The 22,127-nt window shown below is 43.6% G+C and overlaps 1 protein-coding gene across 1 annotated transcript; it reads left to right on the top strand.

Annotated features, from left to right (window-relative positions):
- Window positions 1-1,422: 1,422 nt before the first annotated feature.
- NDUFAB1 (NADH:ubiquinone oxidoreductase subunit AB1) lies at window positions 1,423-21,398 on the top strand. Its single transcript, XM_073636515.1, has 5 exons — window positions 1,423-1,642; window positions 5,308-5,430; window positions 8,775-8,862; window positions 17,936-18,055; window positions 21,271-21,398. Exons 1-4 carry the CDS (start codon window positions 1,496-1,498, stop codon window positions 18,025-18,027), a joined length of 450 nt encoding a protein of 149 aa, XP_073492616.1. The 5' UTR covers window positions 1,423-1,495; the 3' UTR covers window positions 18,028-18,055; window positions 21,271-21,398.
- Window positions 21,399-22,127: the final 729 nt, after the last annotated feature.

Here is a 22,127-nt window from a genome sequence, read left to right on the forward strand (position 1 = left end):
GAACCATCTGGTCTGCAGTCAGCTCAATGGTAAACTGCTGCCGCCGGTGGATTAATTCTCTGGCTCCCCGAGCGCACGGGCGAGCCGGGAGAAGCACCGGAGGGCGGCAGGTGGGGGGAATGTCCCCTCCTGCCGCATGTAAAAGCAATCAAGCAGCTAAACAGCCGCTATGATGGATTTTACTTTGTAGGGAATGGCCGGCTAAAAAAAAAAAAAAAGATATGTAAATGATGCCTGCAGCTGCCTGTAGCGTCATTCCAATATGTCCATTCAAAGTCCAGGATGTCATAGGACGTCCTTGGTTGGGAAGTGGTTTTAAAGCGTGACATTTTGGGTATCTACTCGTCGAAGCATTGTTGTTTTTATTTTACTAAAAAAAAATGGGTATTATATTATGCTTGTGTTCACCAAAATTTATTAAAATCTATTTTCTTCCAAACAATTTGCATGCTCTCAAAACTGCTGCACATATTTTGTATGACATAACAAATTGCAACACCCACCATTTTATTCTTTAGGGCCTCTGCTTGAAAAAATATGTGCAGCACAACAAGGGCACCACAGTTAGCCCCGCCCATTCTCCACCCCTATTCTCGGGAACACATCCAACTATGGTTATGGCCTTGTGTGAGTCCAGATAGAGTTTGTCATAGCTCCCAACTGTCCCTGATTTCGAGGGACTGTCCCTGATTTGGAGCAATGTCCCTCTGTCCCTCATTCCTCCTTATTTGTCCCTCATTTTGGTCTGATCTATATAGTTGTATATAAAATGCGCTTTTTATCTATCAAAGTGTTTTCCGGTGCTAAACCTTTCATCTGATTTCTAAATTGCTGCATTTGTAAATCCCAAAAGCCAATATAAAGTAATAGCAGTGGTAAAAAAAAAAAGCACTTGTGGGTTCAACCAATCTTGTTTTTTTGTACAATTTTCCTTTAAGGGGGCGTGACAAGGGGTGTGTCCTATGCCTGCATACTTTTGCTGATAGGTGTCCCTCATTCCCATCTCAAAAAGTTGGGAGGTATGGGTTTGTGTTGCTCATGGCAACCAAATACTGACACCCTATAATAACTTACTGCTAGTGTATAATTGGTTGCTATGGGAAACCTGACCATTCACCGTCCTAAAGCATGCCTCAGGCTATAAGATACTCTTTGACAGCTGAGCCATGTGACCAGCTCAATGACCCCCGTGACCTTCCACTCCGTCCTCATTGGGTGTACCAAGATGGCGCTGGGGTTAAATAAAGGGGGTGCGCCAAAATGGCGGAATGATTTCCCATTCCCGTATCTTATAATATCCCATACAACGCGCTTTGTTGAGGCGGTAGAAAGGGCTCTGCCCTACTATCGCTCTGTTTTTTAGCCACAATACGGCGAGCCGCTCTCTATTCGTTCCAGCCTCCTCTCTATGGTCTGTGGCCGCTCTATCCCGCCCCCGGAAGTCTCGCTGGTCCCGTCCTCGCCGCGGTGCAGTGTGGGTAGGCCGCTGTCAGCCATGGCGTCCCGTGCCCTCTGTGTGTGTGTCCGCGCGGCTCTGCGCCCCCTCCCCCGGCGATCTGTGGCGCCCCTGAGCGGAGCCGTGTGCCGGCAGCGCTCCACCCTCAGCCGACCTGCAGAGCCGGCCCCGCTCCTCAACACACAGGTACAGTGCGGGCTCAGGGTCACCTGGGGGGGGAGGTCGTGTCCATAGTGGGGTAACCCTTAGCAACCAATCACAGGTCACTGTGCTAAAGTCAGGCTGCTACAAAGTAAAATCTGATTGGTCTCTCTGGAACCTGGACTGAGGAACACTCAGGGGTGCCAGTGGTGACCTCTCTGGGGTCCTGCCAGGAACTCCTCAGACTGCGGGCAAGCCCCATTCTCCAACACAGAGCAAGGAATCACTGCCTTCTCCTTCACCACCCCCATACCAGCCCAATTGTGACATTTCTGAAGTCCAACCCCCAAACATATATTTTTTTTTAAGCGGAGGCCCTAGAGAATAAAATATTGGGGGTTGCAATTTTTTTTATGTCACCCGACTTTTGTGAATCGTTTTTTTAAACGCAATTTTTTTTGGGGAAAAAAATACACTTTAACCACTTGATGCCCCACACTATAGCCGAAAGACGGCAACAGCGCGGGCTTAAAAATTGCCAGGAGGGTGAACATTGGACGTGCCTGCACCCCCCCACCCCGATCGCGGGCGGCGCTCTCTGTGATGTCCTTGGTATCCTGGTATAACCGCTTCTCTACTGCAATGTGTATATATACTGTGGGCGGTAGGGAAGTGCTTAAAGGGGAACTGAACTTTTCTACAGATTTATTCCTAATTATTCACACCTTTTTAGATCAGCAGGGTGGCTCTATCCACCTGTACCCACATTCTGGGCATTGCATTGCTCCTCCTTTGAGCTGGCAGGGCCCAACAATGCACAATTAACTTTTCTCCGCAGGCCGTGGCAGGATCAGATTGTATTTAGATGGGTGTAAACAGACATAAGTTCACTTACATCTGCTGCTATATAGAGGATAAAATGAAGAAATGGTCGCACTCTGATTTTCCAAAAAACTTGCTTGATGTACCTTTTATTGTCACAAGTATATCAGACAAACACAGGACAGGCAGTTGACGCGTTTCACAAGCAAGCCATCCCTCGTGAAACGCGTCAACTGCCTGTCCTGTGTTTATCTGATACACTTGTGACAACAAAAGGTACATCAAGCAAGTTTTTTGGAAATTTGGAGTGAGACCATTTCTTCATTTTATTCGCATTGGACGGTGGTGAGTCGGGGTCTGCACCTGTTATCCATTTGCACCTGAAAATTTGCCTGGAGCGGTGTGTGCTCTTCTTTGGTTTACTGCTGCTCCATAGAGGATAATGGACGGTCCGATCGGATCTGCCTAAAAAACTGACAGGCAGACCCGAATGGTCCTCATGTATCAAAGAACCCTCACCATGTTTTGTATTAATTTTTTTTTTTAAACAGGCACAAATTTTTTATTTTTACATTTTATGTTTTTTTTTATTTTTTTTTTTGGGGGGGGGGGGGGATGGTTTGGACAGACATCAGGGGTCTGAACAAACCCCCTGAAGTCTCCTTCTTGAGACAGAGGGAGGGACTGAAGACAGTCCTATTCTCTGCAGCTTCATCTGCGCTGTGGATGAATAAATAGGAGCCTGTATAGAGACTCATGCATAGAGAACTTTCATTCACAAACTGGATCATAGTAAACAGTTTACTATACTTCAGTGATGAATGAACGGAAGCGACTGGTACAAATCGCCCAAGCCCCACCCCCCATTCTGACACCAATCACCCAGATTGCAGCGGGTAGGAGGGTGTGGAGAGAAAGCCAGCAAAGCTGCATTGGGGGCTGCCGGGGATCAGTGGGGGGGGGTCGCAGGGGAGGAATAATTTTATCATTTTTTACACACTGACTCCTATGCAATTACCAGCAGTAGAGGCAGCAAGAGGAAGCTGGGAATTGCATCTGACACACGGGTTTGGAGCTGGCGGGAAGGGACAGGTGGCAAAGGAATGGGGTAGTAGGGGCGGTGTGGGCATTTTAGCCAGTGCAGCGGGGAATGTGGAGGGGCAGGAAGCAATACTGAAAAGCGGAGCGGGCGGTTTGGTTATTTTAGATGAAAAGCTCTAATCAGCTACTCAGAGCTATTGTTCTGTTCAGCAGAGTCTGCTGAGACAGTTTTGGAGTGACCATGAGCTTATAGCAGGAGGAGGAATCTCGGATCCTTACAGACCTGGTCAGCTGGAAGTACTATAGTTCCATATGCCATATATACCTGGCATTGAAAGGGTTAAAAGTTGTCCTATTAAAGTGAACCTGTAAGAAACTGAATCTTCCATTTTAAGTTGTTATAATTCTGCCACCTTTCCTTCCAGGAATATATTGTATGTGTGTGCTGTTATTCATCTGTATTCTCTCCCTATCAAATCAGAAATGTCTTTAGCTTCAATGCTTTGCTGAGTCCCTGACCTGGAACAAGTATTTTTTTCCAAAGTAATAGCAGAAGTCCTTATCTGCATACTCGATCCAGGTTAGTGGTTCAGAGTAGAGCAGGGGTAGGCAACCTGGGGCCCTTCAGCTGTTGTGGAACTACATTTCCCATGAGGCATTGCAAGGCTGGCAGTTACAATTACTCCCAGAGGCATGATGGGACTTGTAGTTCTACAACAGCTGGAGGGCCCCAGGGTACCTATGCCTGGTGTAGAGGATCAACATGACAGCTATTCAAATGGCATCAATGGCTTTCTCAACAAAGGTCTTCTTTAACAAAGACTATTGTTTTCTTTTACGTTATTCTGGCAGAATGTTTTCCGGTTTGTGTTTGTTATAGGTACTGAGTTTAGGCAAGAGATAAGCCAAACAGTCACTGTGAGAGGGAGAGAATATAATCCCTAGGAGGTAAGGCTAGAAAAATTATACAGTTATGCTGCGTACACATGAGCGGACTTTTCGACAGACTTTATGACGGACTTTCTGAATGAACGGACTTGCCTACACACAATCCACCAGAGTCTATCGAATTCGTAAGTGGTGACATACGACCAGACTAAAACAAGGACGTTCATAGGCAGTAGCCAATAGCTGCCCTAGCGTGGCTTTTTGTCCCTCGAACTAGCATACAGACGAGCGGACTTTTCGACCGGACTCGATTTCGACGGATTGATTTAAAACATGTTTCAAATCTAAGTCCGTCCAACTTTTGAGAAAACAAAGTCCGCTGGAGCCCACACACGATCGAATTGTCTGACGAAATCCCATCCGCCGGGCAAAGTCTGCTGTAAATTCCGCTCGTGTGTACGCGGTATTAGAGTAGAAAATCCAGTGGTTACATTTGCCCATTGGTGCCTTGTTCTCTTGAACATGCAATCTGTGTCAGAATGTGGTGAGGACTGGCTTGTTTTTTGTTTTTTTGTATTGTGTTCAACCACTTGGGTTGATCGAAAAAAAAAAAAAAAAAAAAGACCCAATTCCCCCATCCACACACTTGATGTGGATGGGGGATTCCTTCTCGCTGAGTCTTTGTATTCTGGCAGCGGGGGAGAGTTTCTTGCCATCAGACTACACAGATCAACACCACCAGCTATAGAAGGCAGTGCTAATCGAGAGAGAAATTTTCAACGGTCCGCTTGTGCACAATTGATAGATTCCGCTGAGCTGGACAAATTTTGATCCATGGCTGGCATGTCTGTGGACCACAGCCATAGTAAACCGTATGCAGCATTTTATGACAACATTTTTATTTTTTTTCCTGGGTAAATATACACAAAGTTACCCCTTTTTCTTTACTTTGCATGCAGGTCTCCAGCTACTTATATCAATCATGTCGCCAGTACAGCGGAGCTCCTCCCCTAACCTTGGAAGGCATTGCAGAACGAGTTTTATATGTATTGAAACTGTACGATAAGGTTGATCCAGAAAAGGTGGGTCTTTTTACTCTTTCTAAGTTTTCAGTGCCAATGTGCAACCTGTGATAGGGAAAGTTACCAAGTGTACCACCTCTTAACACCGCCACAGTACTGCTTTAGGTGTTTTGCCACCTATCACACAGTCCCATCTATAAACTCACCCTTTCTCCATCGGTGGCTTTGTGGAATACATCCCTTTTTATTTCCTTCTTGGGACAACAGGCTTGCCAGCTCCCAGAAGACTATGGGGGTTGATTTACTAAAACTGGAGGTGGCAAAATCTGGTGCAGCTCTTCATAGAAACCAATCGACTTCCAGGTTTTATTGTCAAAACTTTGTGTTGCTAAACCCAGGACCTGCATTCACTATGTCTGGTCACCCACTGTACACAGAACATGGAAATGTAATAGTTTTAGTAAATATAAACTGCTAAATACCCTTTCTCATCAGCAGTTAGAGCAGTCTTGTGACTTCTATCAGTGTCTGGGTAAAGCTTGTAGGAGGAGTGTTCATTCTCCTCTGATTGTGCTATGAGGGTGCAGGACCCCTGACCCTCTGTCTGGACAGTGCTGATTGGCCCTGTGCTGATCACATGCACTCTCCCTAGAAGAAAAAAATTCTTTAGCAGTACACACCAAACTGAGCATGTGCAGCTTTCCCCCAAGTCTCTGTTCTATCGGGAGATGAATTGGGGACTGTGGAGGAAGAGGAGGATCAGAGAAGACAGGATCAAACAGCCTTTTTAAACAATACAGAAGATTAACCCCTTAGGTTCAACAGGGAGTATAACAAGCATGCTTTACTGCATATACAGACTAATTTTACTGTTGTGGGGTTAGTAACACTTTAATTGAACAAGCTGAACTTCGAAGCTGATTGTCATGCACAGCTGCACCAATTTTAGTAAATCTCTCTCTATGTATCATTATTTTAGATCAATCTTCTGGAAAATTACCAGTAGTGCCCACAGTGTCTGCCTTCACTAGAGTAAAGATGGCCCTACACTAGTAGATTTTCATGCGAACAAAAATGCAGTACATTTGGATTATTGTCATTCAAAAGTACTTTGTTGGCGTTTAACGTTTGGTTTTGGAATAACAGGAATTTCCCAAACGCCACATACTTGGTTAGAAATTTGTTTCCATTCTACTCCTTCGAATTTTCTCATCACTGCGGTTGAAAAGAGAGCATTGATTTGACCCCACTAATGATTAGATAATCTATAATGAATGTTCTCAAAATCGAAAATTTAGACTAAGATTCTACTAGTGTATGACCAACTTTAAGTGTATTCTGCCCGTGTTTCTGTTCTTACCTCTTTTGTGTACTACCCATCATGAAGAGTAAATAGCAGGGGTACACTTTGTGGAACACTGATCCAGTCATACACAAATGTATTCTTATCACTCATTTATCTGGCTTACCTGATATCCTAAAATTGCAGTTAATATATCAGGGCACTGCTAGCAAAGATTGTAACATTAACATTTTTACAAGGGATCTTGGGCTCCATCCGCATGGGTGTTTTGCCATGCTGCGAATGCCAGCAGTAAGAATCAGATTCCTGCTTCTTGGGTTGTCCAGCTGCGTTTTTTGCATCCAGCTGTGATCATAGGTAATCGCTGGCTGTGTGAACAGGCACAACTAGCTGCGTCCACTGACTGCCTGTCATTCCACTGTACAGGGCTCAGCAACAGCTATCAGTCAATCCCACCTGGGGTAGATTCTTGCCACGTGGATTTGCAATGTGGCTAAAATGTCTGTGTGATTAGAGCCTAACACGGGATCAGGAGTATAGTACTAGTTTCAACCAGGTTTAAAAGCATAGTCCACCTTACTGACCATGTGCACTCATATATAGATTGTAATATAGAATATGGTCACCTTCTCCAGCCCCCCATCCTCAAGTAACCTCACCCGATTTACCTGACTTGCAGGGTTCTTCTTGTTTCACTTTTATTTTGAAATGCGTGCAGATGTGCATGGCTCGGCCTGCATCATCCAGTCACATGGCTCTGAATGAAAAGCCTACAAGTCCCAACTACCACTGCAGTAGAGGGACTTGTAGATCTCAATGGAGCGCAAGTGTGGTGACTTCACTGCATTTGTAGTCCATTGATTACTTCCTCCACACAGAAGGTCCATACCTCTGTACCGGGTTGCTGAAGCCCGTGCATTGCACTTGTGAAGCACTAACCGTGGTTGCAATTTTCTGCAGGTTCCAGTGCAAAGATTTTATAAGTGCAGATTAATGTGTGTACGCTAATACATTTTTGCAAAATGAGGACCATGCCTTTAGGAATAGTTACCTCTTCTGTGGCATTGAAACCACAATGCCCAGGAATCCAGGTCTGTTCATTGTATCTTTTGGCACAGATTCCTGTAATAGCCTCTTCTGTTCTTAATTTATTTAATTGTAGTATTGCAGCCCCGTGCACCAAGCCACTGCTGAAAAGTCAATATCGCTGCTCAGACAAATGAAAATCTAGCAAATACCTTTTTTCCTCCATTGATTATTCATATCTGGGGTTCCTGGTCAAAGCAAAAGCCTCAGATTGGGTATCGCAGTGATCCATCACTGTACAGCCCGCCCCTCTGTTTACTTTCTCTTCTGAATCAAAAGAAAGATGCATTGTAGCTTTCTCTTATAGGAGATGAAGATGTAAATAAACAAGTTTGTTTTAAAAAAAAAAAAAAAATTATCTATCGATCTATCAAAGTTTGATCTAGGTCGGTGCCGCGGTTAGTGTTCGGATCAGGGTAAGTACATTTTGGCTAGGATTTTTTACATTGGTGTCAGTGTGTTTTAGGTAGGATAAAAAAAAGCAAAATACACACCATTGTTTCTGGGCCCTAATATGTGTACAAATGACATACACACACGTGGTATCGCTGCGATCGTCATGAGGAGAATTTATTTTCGGTTGTTCTTTGATGGGAAATAATGGTAACCACATGAAAAATACAGCTACATTTAGGAAAAAATGTTTTTGTTTTTTTGTTTACGGTTTTGGGCCAGTTTTTTCCTTTTGATAAAATGTAAAAAAGAGTCGGGCGATATCCGTTGCCATTTACCATCAAGCGAGCCAACTTTTCCCAAACAAAATGCGGTATAATCCACCTGGATACACAAAGTAGCCGTGATATGTACAGTTTTACTAACACATGTCAGTGTTGCAAAATTGTGTTCAGGCATTATTTGTTTTACACTGTCACTAAAGGGTTAACTTTTTAGGCTCTGTTTTGATGGTAAATGGCAACAGATATCTCTTGACTTTAAAAAAAAAAAAATGTATACATACGTAAAGTTTTAGTGGTGCATAAACTGAAATACCAGACGTTCATTGTGCTTCTTCTAGCTCACCGTCAACTCCCATTTCATGAAAGACCTGGGACTGGATAGTTTGGACCAAGTTGAAATAATCATGGCGATGGAGGATGAGTTTGGTAAGATGGCTGCGCCCCAGTTTATTGTCTTAAAGTGGTATTAAAACAAAAAATGTAATATATTGGAGCTTACCAATTAGACGTGGTGGCTGCTTTTGATTTCTTTTTTTTATACCTTTTTTCCCCTCTGCTTTCACCTGGTGGTCTGGCCAGTAACACACCTCCTGTATTAGTGCCCGCACTCTTCGGACACCACCATTGTCTTGGGGGGAGCGTTAGATGTACTAGCAGATTTAAATACACTAACAAATTGAAGCCACACTCCAGCTAACACTTTACAATCCGTTACAGCAAACATTATTTTTTTCCTTTTGGGATAAAGGTTTTATGTAAATAAAAGCTTATTGTAAGCTTTCCTGTCAATGTTAAATGGTTTGTCCCATGTCTGTAACTGACACATTCTGCTTGAGCGCTTGCTCTTTTGAAAAGCAAAAGACTTACTGGCTGGATCACCAGATGAAAATAGAGAGCCTAAAAATTAAAATGAATGCAGATATCACATGTAAGAACTGGTAAGCTGCGATATGTTTTCTTTTGGGTTTAATACCAATTTAACTATTCTGTCTGTCCTTTTGGTGGTCATTGTTACAGTTGACTTGAAGTTTTGAAGATGGTTGTATGTTGCTATGTAGCTTTAGCTTTTTTTGGAAAGGTGATATTATGGCCACCTCCATTGACCGCTGAAACTGATACATCTAAGGCCCCTTTCACAGGGGCTGTCCAATCGGGTCCATCTGTTAGGTTGTTCAGGCGGACCTGATCGGACCCTCCAGATTCTTCTATGGAGCGGCAGATCCACTGACACCTGTCGCCATCCGTCTGATCCTGTCCGCCAAAAACAGACAGATGATGGTCCTATTCCCAAACGCATTAGACAAGCGGTCCGTTTCCATCCGATTGCCCCTTAGAGGGAAGCCGGACTCTGTCTGTGTCCGCTTTGCATAGCAGAGCAGAAACTGACTTGTCACCTGCCTGCCCAGCGGGGATCAGCAGAGGGTTCCCCCCGCTGAGCAAGCAGGTCCCGCTAAGCAAAGGCGCCCATGTGAAAGGGGCCTAAATGACCGAGGCATCTGGAGCTGTAGAAAACCTGTACTGTTATCAGATTAGACAAAGGAACCCAAATACTGTACAGCTTGCACCCTCCCCCCCCCACCACCCTGCAGGCTACACAGCCTCTTTAAGCTATCATTGAGTCACAGTAACGGGGTACATGTGTGCCTAGGCCCAAATACTAACATTCAAAAAGTCGGTATGTGCGTAGGGTTTAGGGGGGAGCGCTGCAAAGATAGTAGCAGGCACTTCATGACACATGCTGGCTGTTTGCCTTCTTTGACCATATCATACAGAACATTGTGAATAATAACCAGGTGCAGTGCCTTCTTTCGTAGCATCACCTGTAATACTAAATTATAGGTGCAGTTTCATTGTGATGTGTGTGTGTGTTTTTTGTTTTTTTTTTTGTTTTTGTTTTTTTCTTTTCTTGGGGGATAAGCACTATATGGCATAACTTATTTCATACAAGATAAACTGTATGCACAGCTCTCTCCTCCACATACGTGCAGGTTGAATCCTCTGGCACCTAGGAAGATTTAGAAGTATTTTTAAAGTGTGAGCACCTTCAGTTAATGAATTGCCTTTAAAGTGCAAGTACTTTGCTGCAAATGATTGGCCGTATAGTCTCTGGGCTTGTACTTTTACATTCGTGTTTCCCAGCATTGCTGTATCTGTGCAGGATTCCTTCTACATGCATCTCTTCAGAGACAGATATGGTGACTGGTGGAGTTTGGCTTCAATCTTCATCTAAATCTGCTAGTACATCTAACATCACTCTAACTTCGTACTGACAATGATGTTGTCCAAATGTGCCCCCTATGGTCCTTTATCCAGAGTGGAGGCACTCTAATACAGGTGGTGTGTTACTGGCCAGATCACTAGGTGAAAACAGGGAAAAAGCCTAAAAGGAAAACCTAATGCAGCCAGGACATTGTGGTTTGGGGGTTTATTATTGCCTTAATGTTACCAGATTTAAAAACTGAAATCTGGGGACACTTTTACAATACCCACAAAGCCACCCCCCCATTTAACTAATTAATTGCACAGAGGGACCCCAAGCCACCTTTTTTTTGGGTCCTACAATGATGCTCCTGGCTCCTCCACTTCTACTAGTGCCCCCATAGCAAGCTTCTTGCTATGGGGCACTCATGTGGGCTCATTCCAAAGCCCTGCTGCCTGTGTCTAAAGGCATGGCTTGGCCCCATCCCAAACTCCCACTTCACTGGCATTGATTGACAGCAGCAGGAGCTAATGGCTTCTGCCTCAGCATAGCCTGTGAAAGCAGGAAGTGGGTGGGCTTAAAATGGTATTGGTTAAAGTAAACCTGAACCTATGCTGCTTAAGGGTCATGGGTGTGAATCATAGAGTGCAGGGGCCAGAATTAAGTAACACATAGACTTAATCCGGACCTCTGAACTCTGTGTGTTACTTAATCCTTACCTCTAAATTCTGTGTTACTCAATCATTAAATAATAGAGTTCAAGGGTCAGAATTGAGTAACACAGAGGAGTAACCGGGGATCATGTCAGCAGTAGTAGTAACTCGGTCATGCTTGCAGCATTGTCCTAGGGAGCTGCCTGGTAGAAAAAAGTTGCAATGCACAGGCTTCAACTCGCACTGCAAGCACTCATTCAATTCTAAACTGCTATGGCTGGAGCCCTGTGCATGGAAGCGCGCATCACTGCAAGGTGTGGTTCCTGAGAAATGGGGATGAATGGCAAGCTTAATATGGGCACATATGCCATTGAGTTGGGATTATCCAAAACTGGTAAGGTCTCATCATGGAGGTTTTTCCTTTACGGTTTGCTGTTTATGTAATGTAGCATCACATAAAGCAACACTCAAAGTACTGATTTATTTTTGTATATACTTCTTTTCTGATAGAAGTGAAGCTGGCCATACATTTTTACTTTTTTTTTTTTTTTCTCAATCAGCCAGCGGTCTGAATGGGGGGGGACTGACCGACCGCGCCCCCCCCTTCATCCACACATTTAGTGTGGATGGGGGAATCCTCCAAGCTGCGCTATTGTATACTGACAGTGGGGAGACACTTGAACAGTGCTGCAGCCACTGTTTGGTAAATTAACTTCTGTTGAACTGCAGTGGCCATGCATAAATCCAAATTCTGCCGGTCCCTACTGAACTAGCCAAATTTCGATCAATCTTTGGCCACCTTATAGCTTTGTCCCCTGCATAACTGGATAGAAGGGGGGGGGGGGGGGGGTTGCCTTACTGACATGTCTGAGTGTTGGCATCAATGAGGCATAGTCTCTCATTAACCTGGAAGATCTCTGGTACATAGACTGTCTGGTCTTTTTGATTTGGCATTCAGACTTTCTGATCAGAAGCCAGCTTTGGGAATTGGATTTGATTAAAATTGTTCTCAACAAAGTGTTGTGTCCATGCTTTCTGGTGCTCCGCTGTGTGTGTGTGTACAGTGGGGACGGAAAGTATTCAGACCCCCTAAATTTTTAATTCTTTGTTATATTGCAGCCATTTGTTAAAATCCATTTTAAGTTCATTTTTTTTCCTCATTAATGTACACACGGCACCCCATATTGACAGAAAAACACAGAATTGACATTTTTGCAGATTTATTAAAAAAGAAAAACTGAAATATCACATGGTCCCAAGTATTCAGACCCTTTGCTCAGTATTTAGTAGAAGCACCCTTTTGATCTAATACAGAAATGAGTCTTTTTGGGAAAGATGCAACAAGTTTTTCACACCTGGGTTTCGGGATCCTCTGCCATTCCTCCTTGCAGATCCTCTCCAGTTCTGTCAGGTTGGATGGTAAACGTTGGTGGACAGACATTTTTAGGTCTCTCCAGAGATGCTCAATTGGGTTTAAGTCAGGGCTCTGGCTGGGCCATTCAAGAACAGTCACAGAGTTGTTGTGAAGCCACTCCTTCGTTATTTTAGCTGTGTGCTTAGGGTCATTGTCTTGCTGGAAGGTAAACCTTCAGCCCAGTCTGAGGTCCTGAGCACTCTGGAGAAGGTTTTCGTCCAGGATATCCCTGTACTTGGCTGCATTCATCTTTCCCTCGATTGCAACCAGTCGTCCTGTCCCTGCAGCTGAAAAACACCCCCACAGCAAGATGCTGTCACCACCATGCTTCACTGTTGGGACTGTATTGGACAGGTGATAAGCAGTGCCTGGTTTTCTCCACACATACCGCTTAGAATTAAGGCCAAAAAGTTCTATCTTGGTCTCATCAGACCAGAGAATCTTATTTCTCACCATCTTGGAGTCCTTCAGGTGTTTTTTTTTTAGCAAACTCCATGCGGGCTTTCATGTGTCTTGCACTGAGGAGAGGCTTCCGTCGGGCCACTCTGCCATAAAGCCCCGACTGGTGGAGGGCTGCAGTGATGGTTGACTTTCTACAACTTTCTCCCATCTCCCGACTGCATCTCTGGAGCTCAGCCACAGTGATCTTTGGGTTCGTCTTTACCTCTCTCACCAAGGCTCTTCTCCCCCGATAGATCAGTTTGGCCGATTGGCCAGCTGTAGGAAGGCTTCTGGTCGTCTCAAACATCTTCCATTCAAGGATTATGGAGGCCACTGTGCTCTTAGGAACCTTAAGTGCAGCAGAAATTTTTTTGTAACCTTGGCCAGATCTGTGCCTTGCCACAATTCTGTCTCTGAGCTCTTCAGGCAGTTTTTCCTTTGACCTCGTGATTCTCATTTGCTCTGACATGCACTGTGAGCTGTAAGGTCTTATATAGACAGGTGTGTGGCTTTCCTAATCAAGTCCAATCAGTATAATCAAACACAGCTGGACTCGAAGGCGTAGAAGCATCTCAAGGATGATCAGAAGAAATGAACAGCACCTGAGTTAAATATATGAGTGTCACAGCAAAGGGTCTGAATACTTAGGACCATGTGATATTTCAGTTTTTCTTTTTTAATAAATCTGCAAAGATGTCAACAATTCTGTGTTTTTCTGTCTATATGGGGTGCTGTGTGTACATTAATGAGGAAAAAATGAACTTAAATGATTTTAGCAAATGGCTGCAATATAACAAAGAGTGAAAAATTTAAGGGGTCTGAATACTTTCCATCCCCACTGTATGTATGTGTGTGTGTGTGTGTGTGTGTATATATATAACTTTACTGTGTAAAAAGCTGCTTGGCTACATGGTTATAACAAACACGTTTAAACTGATGATGGTGAATTGGGTCAAAGAAAAAACTTTGGACAGCTAATAGTTTGTATGAACTGTGAAAAAGACCAATCTGCCAAACTGATGTTTGTTTTACCAGAATGAATGTTCTCAGTGTAAAGGTTGTGGCTGTTTGTTATAAATGTTATAAATCTCACTACAACTAAACCTGATGAATAAACCTCCTGCAAGTCACATTCCAGCAACATAAAATGTAAACTTACATAAATGGGCACCAAGTTTAAAAGGTGAAAAAGTCCAATGTTTTTTGTTTTTTTTTAAATAAATCACAATTGCCCATGAGATGTCCAACGTGCTTTGGGAGCAACAATACCACTACTTCATCGGGGCTTAGAATGGGCTGAAGACTTGAAACAATTCACATATCAACTTAGGACCCATATTGAGTCTATAGTTACTTGGGTAATCCTTCTTTTTTTTTTTTTTTTTAAGTTCTGGCCATACACTGTGATCAGCGACAGATTTTCACTTCTTTCAAAATCATCCTTCATTCAGCCTGATGGAGGACGTGTGTTGGATCGCAGATCGATTAAAGCCCGCCATAGATTGTTCAAATCTCTCCCGGTTCAGCAGGGACTGGCCGAGATTCGAACCATGTATGAGGCGGCTAATTGTACCCAAGTTGATCGATGGATCAACTTGGGTACAAGCAGCATGTCAAATTTTTGATGTGATTCTCAGCAGCCATAGCCGCAAGCAATAATCTCTGTGTGTTCTTTCCCGGCGCAGTGGGGGAGCCGACCTGTCCGGGAAAGAACACGCAGTGATTATTGCTAGGGGCTATAAAACACAATTGCTCTGGGGAAGGGATTCCCCCATCAACCTGGGGTTGCATGAAAGAAAATTGTTCCATGTATGGCCGGCTTTAGTCTGCAGTGAACAGTGTGTCTGTGTGCAGGCAGTCCCATTCAGCTCAATTGAGATGCAGCAGCTGCATGGACACAGCTGCTGCTCCCAATTTGACAGCTATGTGGGTGCATGGCCCCAAATGCACACTCTGTGTCTGGGGCCATGCACACTCATTGCTATCAATTCGGCAGCAATGTCTGTACAGTCACTACATCCCATTTAACATGAATGGGACTGCCTGCATGGAGATGAATGGAACACCTGTGCATCGCTGTGCAGGTAAACACGGCCCTTAAATGGATGTACACTGTAGTGCGCCTGTGTGAATGAGATCTTGTGGAAAATCCACATGAGGTCCATCCCCCCCCATATCATAAAATACGATGGTATGGACTTTACATTAGACTTGCGCTGCTTTTGGCCTGTGTAGATTTACCAGATGCCTCTGATGTAGCAACAGCCACTGTCTTCTCTCTGTGCTGCTGTCACATGGATAAGAAGTGATGTAAAATCTCCCTAATGGGTTCAATTCATAGCAATGGCAACTTGACAGAAGCAGGAAGTCCTCCCAAGTCCTATGTGTTTTTACTGCAGTTGGGCTTCATTTATTTCCCCTTGGCTTACTGCAATATTCCGGAGAAGAAATCGCAGACGCAAGGAGTGGGACTTGATGTGCACCGTATCAACAATAACAAAACTAAAAATATATTCAACCATGGTATTTTATTAGAAAAATTATTAAAACCAACGTTAAAACATAGCCATAATAACCTGGACTAGTGTGTGTGTGTGTGTGTGTGTGTGTGTGTGTGTGTGTGTGTGTGTATACCCACCCCCCAACAAACAGGTAAGGAGCCCCCAAAGTACTCTCATAAACAAATGTTCAGCATAGTAACAGACATCACCAAAGGCTGATAATAAACACAAGGCTGTAATTGTAGGGGGATGCGTGGGGTCACACTACAACAAAACTGTGCTCAACATGTTTTGCGTTTAACGCTTCTTCAGGAGCATGAAGGGTTAAATTAGTTCTATCAGGTTTTTGTTTGGGGAAACAAGCTGAAGTTTAACCCTTCATGCTCCTAAAGAAGCGTTACTAAAGGCGAGACATATTGAGCACAGTTCTGTTCTAGTGTGCGCCCACGCATCCCCCTACAATTACAGCCTTGTGTTTATTGTCAGCCTTTGGGGATGCCTGTTACTATGCTGAACATTTGTTTGAAATTACTTTGGGGGCTCCCTACCTGTTTTTTTTGGGGGGGGGGGGGTATACTCGCACATTAGTCCAGGTTATTATGGATATGTTTTAACTTTGGTTTTAATGATTTTTCTAATAAAATACCATATTTGAATATATTTTTTTGTTTCATTATTGTTGATGCGGTGCCCACAAAGTCCCACTCCTTGCGTTTTGCGATTTCTTCTTCTATATATTCCAGGGATTTGGCACAATGCACTCAATATGGCCATGGTGGCATATTTAAAATTGTTACTGCAATATTCCACCTTCCCACTAGATGGCAGACTTGGACCACGTCTCTATCTATGTCACCAGGGCTTTGATGGATGATGTTTTTTGCTCGGAGGCATACGTGGGGGCCATACTAATTATTCTCCATCCACTACATGCAGAAAGGTATTAGTCAATAGAACTAAATAGGCACGATGAGAGCCTGCAATCTGCATTTTTGGGATATTGTGTTTTGATTGTGGCGTTTGTTACCATAATAATATATAAAATGTGCCTGGTAACCTTTCCATTTTCTGGGCTTTCAGGTAGGATCATTAATTCATGCAATAGGGCTTGATGTTCTCCAGCGTCTGCATTTCCACCTCACTGGGCTGTGGTCATAATTCCATAAACATTGGACTTTGGGCTTTTATTTTGGACCTCAATTATTCTCCAATCCAAAAAAGAGAAATAAATGATTTAATTTAAAAAACGTTTAAGCTGAACTTTTCAATGACATTGCTCCCGGCAATGATTTATTTTTAATTATCTGTGTCAGTAGGACAGTCTCAGTAGAGGTAGCGAGCTTTCTCTGTACGCGGGTGATTTTATCTACCCCTACCCACTTGCGGGTTGCTAGGCAACTGGCTTGTGCGCAAGCATCAGTAAACGCACGTGCAGGCATAGGGAATGCAGGTTAAAGCAGCATATTAATTTTGCAGGATGATGGCAGCAAATATTGGCTTATCAAATTTGGTTAGAGCTTTTGAATAAATATCTGTCACCCGTAGTATTTGTTCCAGCTGTCATTAGATTTCAATATCATTTTTTTTTTGTGTGTGTATATATATGTATCTCTCTCTGATTTATGAGCAGCAGCAATAAAGCTTTGGCCATACATGGATTGAAATTTGGCCAGTTCAGCAGGCCAGGGACAAGCCAACTTTGGATCCATGCATGTCCACTGTGGTTTAACAGTCAAATTATCGGTCAAATTCTGTTTAATCACTCTGTTGGATTTTAGCCACTTGATCAGTAGAAGATCCCCCGGCTTGCTGTCACAATTGGGGGGGGGGGGGGGTGCAGGGGCTGCTGCGCCTGTAACGTGCACACCCTGAATATATTCTTTATGCTTTAAAAAGTGAGAAACGTTTTAAAAAGACATTTAGTTCCCTCAGACTGAAGACCTGAAAAGTCAATTACTCAATGACAAGAAGCCACATGCACTGCTGGCCACTACGGGTGTTCTGGGAGTTGCTGGCTGGGGTAGAGGCTGCTGGAAGCTGTTCAAAAACAGCTTGAGACATTACTTGCTTAAACTATCTGTGAAGCTGTCATTGCTCTGCTCCCTAAATCAGAGTCAAGGAAGCTTTGTGTCCTCCAGCAGTTGTAGAACAGCGAGTTCCCCCACGGCCTGGCAGCAGGGGATGGGACTTCGTGTTCTGCTGCTGGAGCTGCACCGTTGCCTTCTGCTGCCTTCATTCAGTATGTTCTAATTTTGTCTGATTCTACTGAACCTCTGGTCTTTCCTTCTAGGCTTTGAGATCCCAGACGCTGACGGTGAGAAGTTGATGACCCCACAAGAGATAGTAGATTACATTGCAGATAAGCAGGATGTATATGAATGAAGTATATGTAGAAAGTTCTTTGTTTATTGTAAGTATAAGAGAACCATCTAGATCTTGTGTTTTTATGTGTATACATTAACATGTACAAGATAGGGCAAGCCATAGATGATTTGATTGCTCTATTCGCCCATCAAAACAGTCAGGGATTGATTACACTAAAGCTGGAGAGTGCAAAATCTGGCGCAGCTGTGCATGGTAGCCAATTTTTGCACTCTCCAGTTTTAGTAAATCAACCCCTCAGTTGATGGGGGGGGGGGGGATGCCTCCTGCATTCCTATTGTGTTCTTTCAGTGGGGGGCACTTCCTGGTTGGCAAAACACAGTAAATAATGCTAGTTGCTGTAGCTGCAGGAGGTAATCTTATGTCAAAAATTTGACAGGCTGGTTGTACTGAAGTCGATCAATGGATATAATTCAGTACAACCAGCTGGTCCTTGCTAAACCGGCCAAGATTCGATTCTTGTATGGACGGCTTAAGGTCATGTATCAACAGACATTTGTTCCCATCAGAACTGCTTTTCTCCCCAAACAAGTTGATGGAAATGCAAGGCAGATTGGGCTAGGTTGATGCATATTCATGCAGCTTGGGAGTAGGTGAAATGCAGGTCAGAGTCACCTTTCAATGACAGTAATGATTTCTGAAGAGTCCTAAACTGATGTCAGAATAAACTTAAAAGGAAGCTGCATATGCTCATCAATACAGGCATTAAAGTGGTTGTAAACCTCAGACATAAAAAATGAACAAAGCATATCCCTCTATAGTGTTTGCTTGTTTCAATTAAGAACACTATATGTAAATTCTGTCTGCTGCTTCATTCCTCTATCAGTATGAATCACTTCTGAATAAGGATGAGCTCCGGCGTGTTCGCACAGCCAACGTGCAGAGCTCGCCAGGAAGTTGGCACTGCGCTAATCACAGGCAGTGAGACATTGTCCCGATGAGCGGCTGCAGAGATCGGAAGATGTCTCACCGCCTGTGTTCAGCGCAGTGCTGACTTCCTGGCGAGCTCTGCACGTGGGCTGTGCGAACACGCCGGAGCTCATCCTTCGGACAAGTTTTCCTTACGCCAAGAGAAAAATGGTGACGGGCGGAGCTCCAGCTGATTGACAGCCTCAGCTCTGTTGCTGTGTGAAGGGGGCATATCCCTTCCCTCCAATCAGCTCTCAGGACTCTCCTTACGGAGATCTGCAGTGTGTGACTTCGGCTCTCTGCACGCTTTTTACTGAACTCTCAGGCAAGCTTTATAAATTCTGCACTTTGAATAGATGTAGAAAATACTGCAGATAAACAGATACAGCTTATGTCTGAGGATATGTTTCATCTGAGTATCACCTGAGGCCAGTCACGTCACTGGTTCCATGCACACTGGCGTAAAAAAACGTTGCTTCTACAGGAGTTTTGTGTTCTGCCTGTAGAAGCAGCTCAATGTTATCCTATGTGTCTGTGCACGTTAGGACATTTAGAGGCAGGAAAAAAAAACCTTCTCATTTGAGTTTCTGATTGGAGCTCGCTGGCAGAAAAAAAAACTTAAAACTCTCCTAAACGTGTCTAAACTTTGTACAAAAAATGCTCTATATGTTTTTTACTCCAAAGAGAATAGATGTTTTCCCCAGTGTGCATGGAGCCTGAGGGTTTATAACCCCTTTAAAGTAGACTAGACTACTTTTGTTTACGCTTAAAAGAGAAATGATTGGTTCTCTGGGAAGCCCTTTTGCTTACCTGTTTGTAAAGCAGGAGAGGTGTTTACAGACTCCCACTATTTTACCCCAGACACTCCAACGTGGCAAACTTGATAAATCAATGCATTGGCACTAAATTCAAAATGGATATTTTAGCCTGGCCACCAATGAGATTGATACCTACCCTCTCTGAATGGGAAAGTTGACAGTTTATCTGTTGTCCACAGGTACGCATTTACCTGTCTTAAAGCAGAACTAAATCGTCCTCTCCTTTTTAGCCAAGGAAGCTGCTATCTTACTTTGATCTTCAGTTGCCTTGGTGCTGCACATGTTTTCGGTTATGATACCAGCCATTGATGGTTTTGGGAAACTGATCAATATTTAGTTCTGGAATGGAGGGTACCACTATTTGGTCTTTAACCCTAGTTATAGTTTATAAAGCAACATGTAATACAAGCTGGGCTGTACTTTACTCCTTTTCTTATAAGTGATTTGTGCCAAGACAGTTCTTGATATGTTCTAGGGAACACTTAAATCAGCCACTCTATACATTAACTATAACCATCAACCGAGAACATTTTCTGCAGCAATTATGTTGTGGGATTGCAATCAATTAGCGGCATATATTCTAGAGGAGTAGTATGATATTAAGGCTTCTGGATTATGCATCAACTGATCTGTCTCGTTTTATTTGGGTAACCGGAATTTCTCATACTTCACCCTTTGTGTTTTTCATGGTCATATGAATACATTTTCAGAAGTGCATTGTAACCTCCTTCCGTTCTTTTCATTGTTTATGCTAAATCTGTCTGCACCCCACTGACCCTAAGGGCGATGAATATAAATTTAAAAGTGTACTGATAATGTAAAGGTCTTGCAAGCTACTGCTAGGATCCTCCTAATACGAAGTGTATGTACACAAGTGTATTACATATGCATATAATAGTCAGCCGCTAACAATGCTCACAATCCCATATGTGCAAAAATAACTCACCATATAGTATCGCACTAAACATAAACCTATATCCTTAAATATGATAATACATATCATGTAAATTCATGCCATACAATCAATAAAGTGCTACAGTGCTCAAGAGTACATAACATTCCATGTGCAAATCACGCTACATAGTGAAAGTCCATCATGTAGTGATAAACTATATGCCATAAGACAATCCTCGTGAAAGGTGTTCCAAACTTCAAAGAAAGTGCCAACACTCCAGTGCTCCCCCCTTTGTGAATGTCCTCACCTCAGGGCGTTTGACTGCACAGTGAAGTTTGGTCAGTACACGTGGACTAACCACCCCTGAGGAAGACACGCGATTCTCTGTGTCGACACGCATTGGGGAGGGGATGGGATGGTGTTTGGGAAGCAGTAGCAGCCTTTTGAGCACTGTAGCACTGTATTGTATGGCATGAATTTATGATATTATTAATCATATTTAAGGATATGTTTGCCACCATATGGTGAGTTTTATAAATTGAAAGGGATGTTGATGGTTCTTTATGATTGGGTGCTATATGCAGTATGTTCATGTTTTGCTGCTCTATTTTCTTTTCATAGGTAGTTGTGCTGGGCGTATTCTTAGCGCACCTGCATGTTGTGCCACCGCGGCTGCCGTCACCACTTCTTCCAGGATCCTGTATTTAAACTGTCTGAATGTGTTGGCCTTTAATAAATGTAAAACCACACTTCTGATGTCTGTTTGTCATTTCCTGAAAAAAAAAAAGTTACTGAGGTTCTTTATAAACGTGATTTTATAATTACAATCTTCTGGGCTGTCATCTTTCTCTTTAGTGAGTATGTTGTTGGAGCGCTGGACCCCAATCCAAAAGGTAATTTTGGAAGTTGGATTAGAGGTTGATTTCTGCAAGCCATTAAACTGATACTAGTCTGGGTTTTTTGTGCATTGGTTTTGCACAGAGCAGCCCCGATCCACCTCCTCTTGGGTCCCTTGCAGCTTGCTATGGGGGCACCCGAGTCGAGCCACTGCTCTGTGCATCTCTTCTCATTGGCTCACTCACTTTGACAGCAGTGGGAGCCAATGGTGCCGCGCTGTCCTCTCAACCAATGGGGGGGGGGGGAGTCCTGGGCAGCTGAGACTCTCCTGCAACATTACTGGATTGAGATGGGCTCAGGTAAGTATTAGGGGAGCTGCTGCACACAGAAGGGTTAAATTAAATTAAAGTGATTGATCATAAAGTCGTGTGTTTTTTTTTTTTTTCTCTCTCCTGTCGAGTGCCCCCACAGCAAGCATCTTGCTATGGGGTACCTGAGCCGAGCTGAAGTTCCGTATGTCCATTCAGACACGGTGCTGCCATTTGGCCCCACCCCTTCTCTCTCCCGATTGGTTGACTGACAACTGCAGGAGCCAATGGCGCTTCTGCTGTGTCTCAGCCAATCAGGAGGGAGAGTCAGGG

The sequence above is a fragment of the Aquarana catesbeiana genome, linkage group LG06 (assembly GCF_042186555.1).
Source record: "Aquarana catesbeiana isolate 2022-GZ linkage group LG06, ASM4218655v1, whole genome shotgun sequence".
NCBI lineage: Eukaryota > Metazoa > Chordata > Amphibia > Anura > Ranidae > Aquarana > Aquarana catesbeiana.

Bases quoted from the DNA above. Each gene is read 5' to 3' on its own strand.
- NDUFAB1 (XM_073636515.1), top strand. From the start codon at position 1,496: ATGGCGTCCCGTGCCCTCTGTGTGTGTGTCCGCGCGGCTCTGCGCCCC. The intron at 1,643-5,307 runs GTACAGTGCGGG...CTTTGCATGCAG, and splicing joins CCCCGCTCCTCAACACACAG to GTCTCCAGCTACTTATATCA. The intron at 5,431-8,774 runs GTGGGTCTTTTT...TGCTTCTTCTAG, and splicing joins ATAAGGTTGATCCAGAAAAG to CTCACCGTCAACTCCCATTT.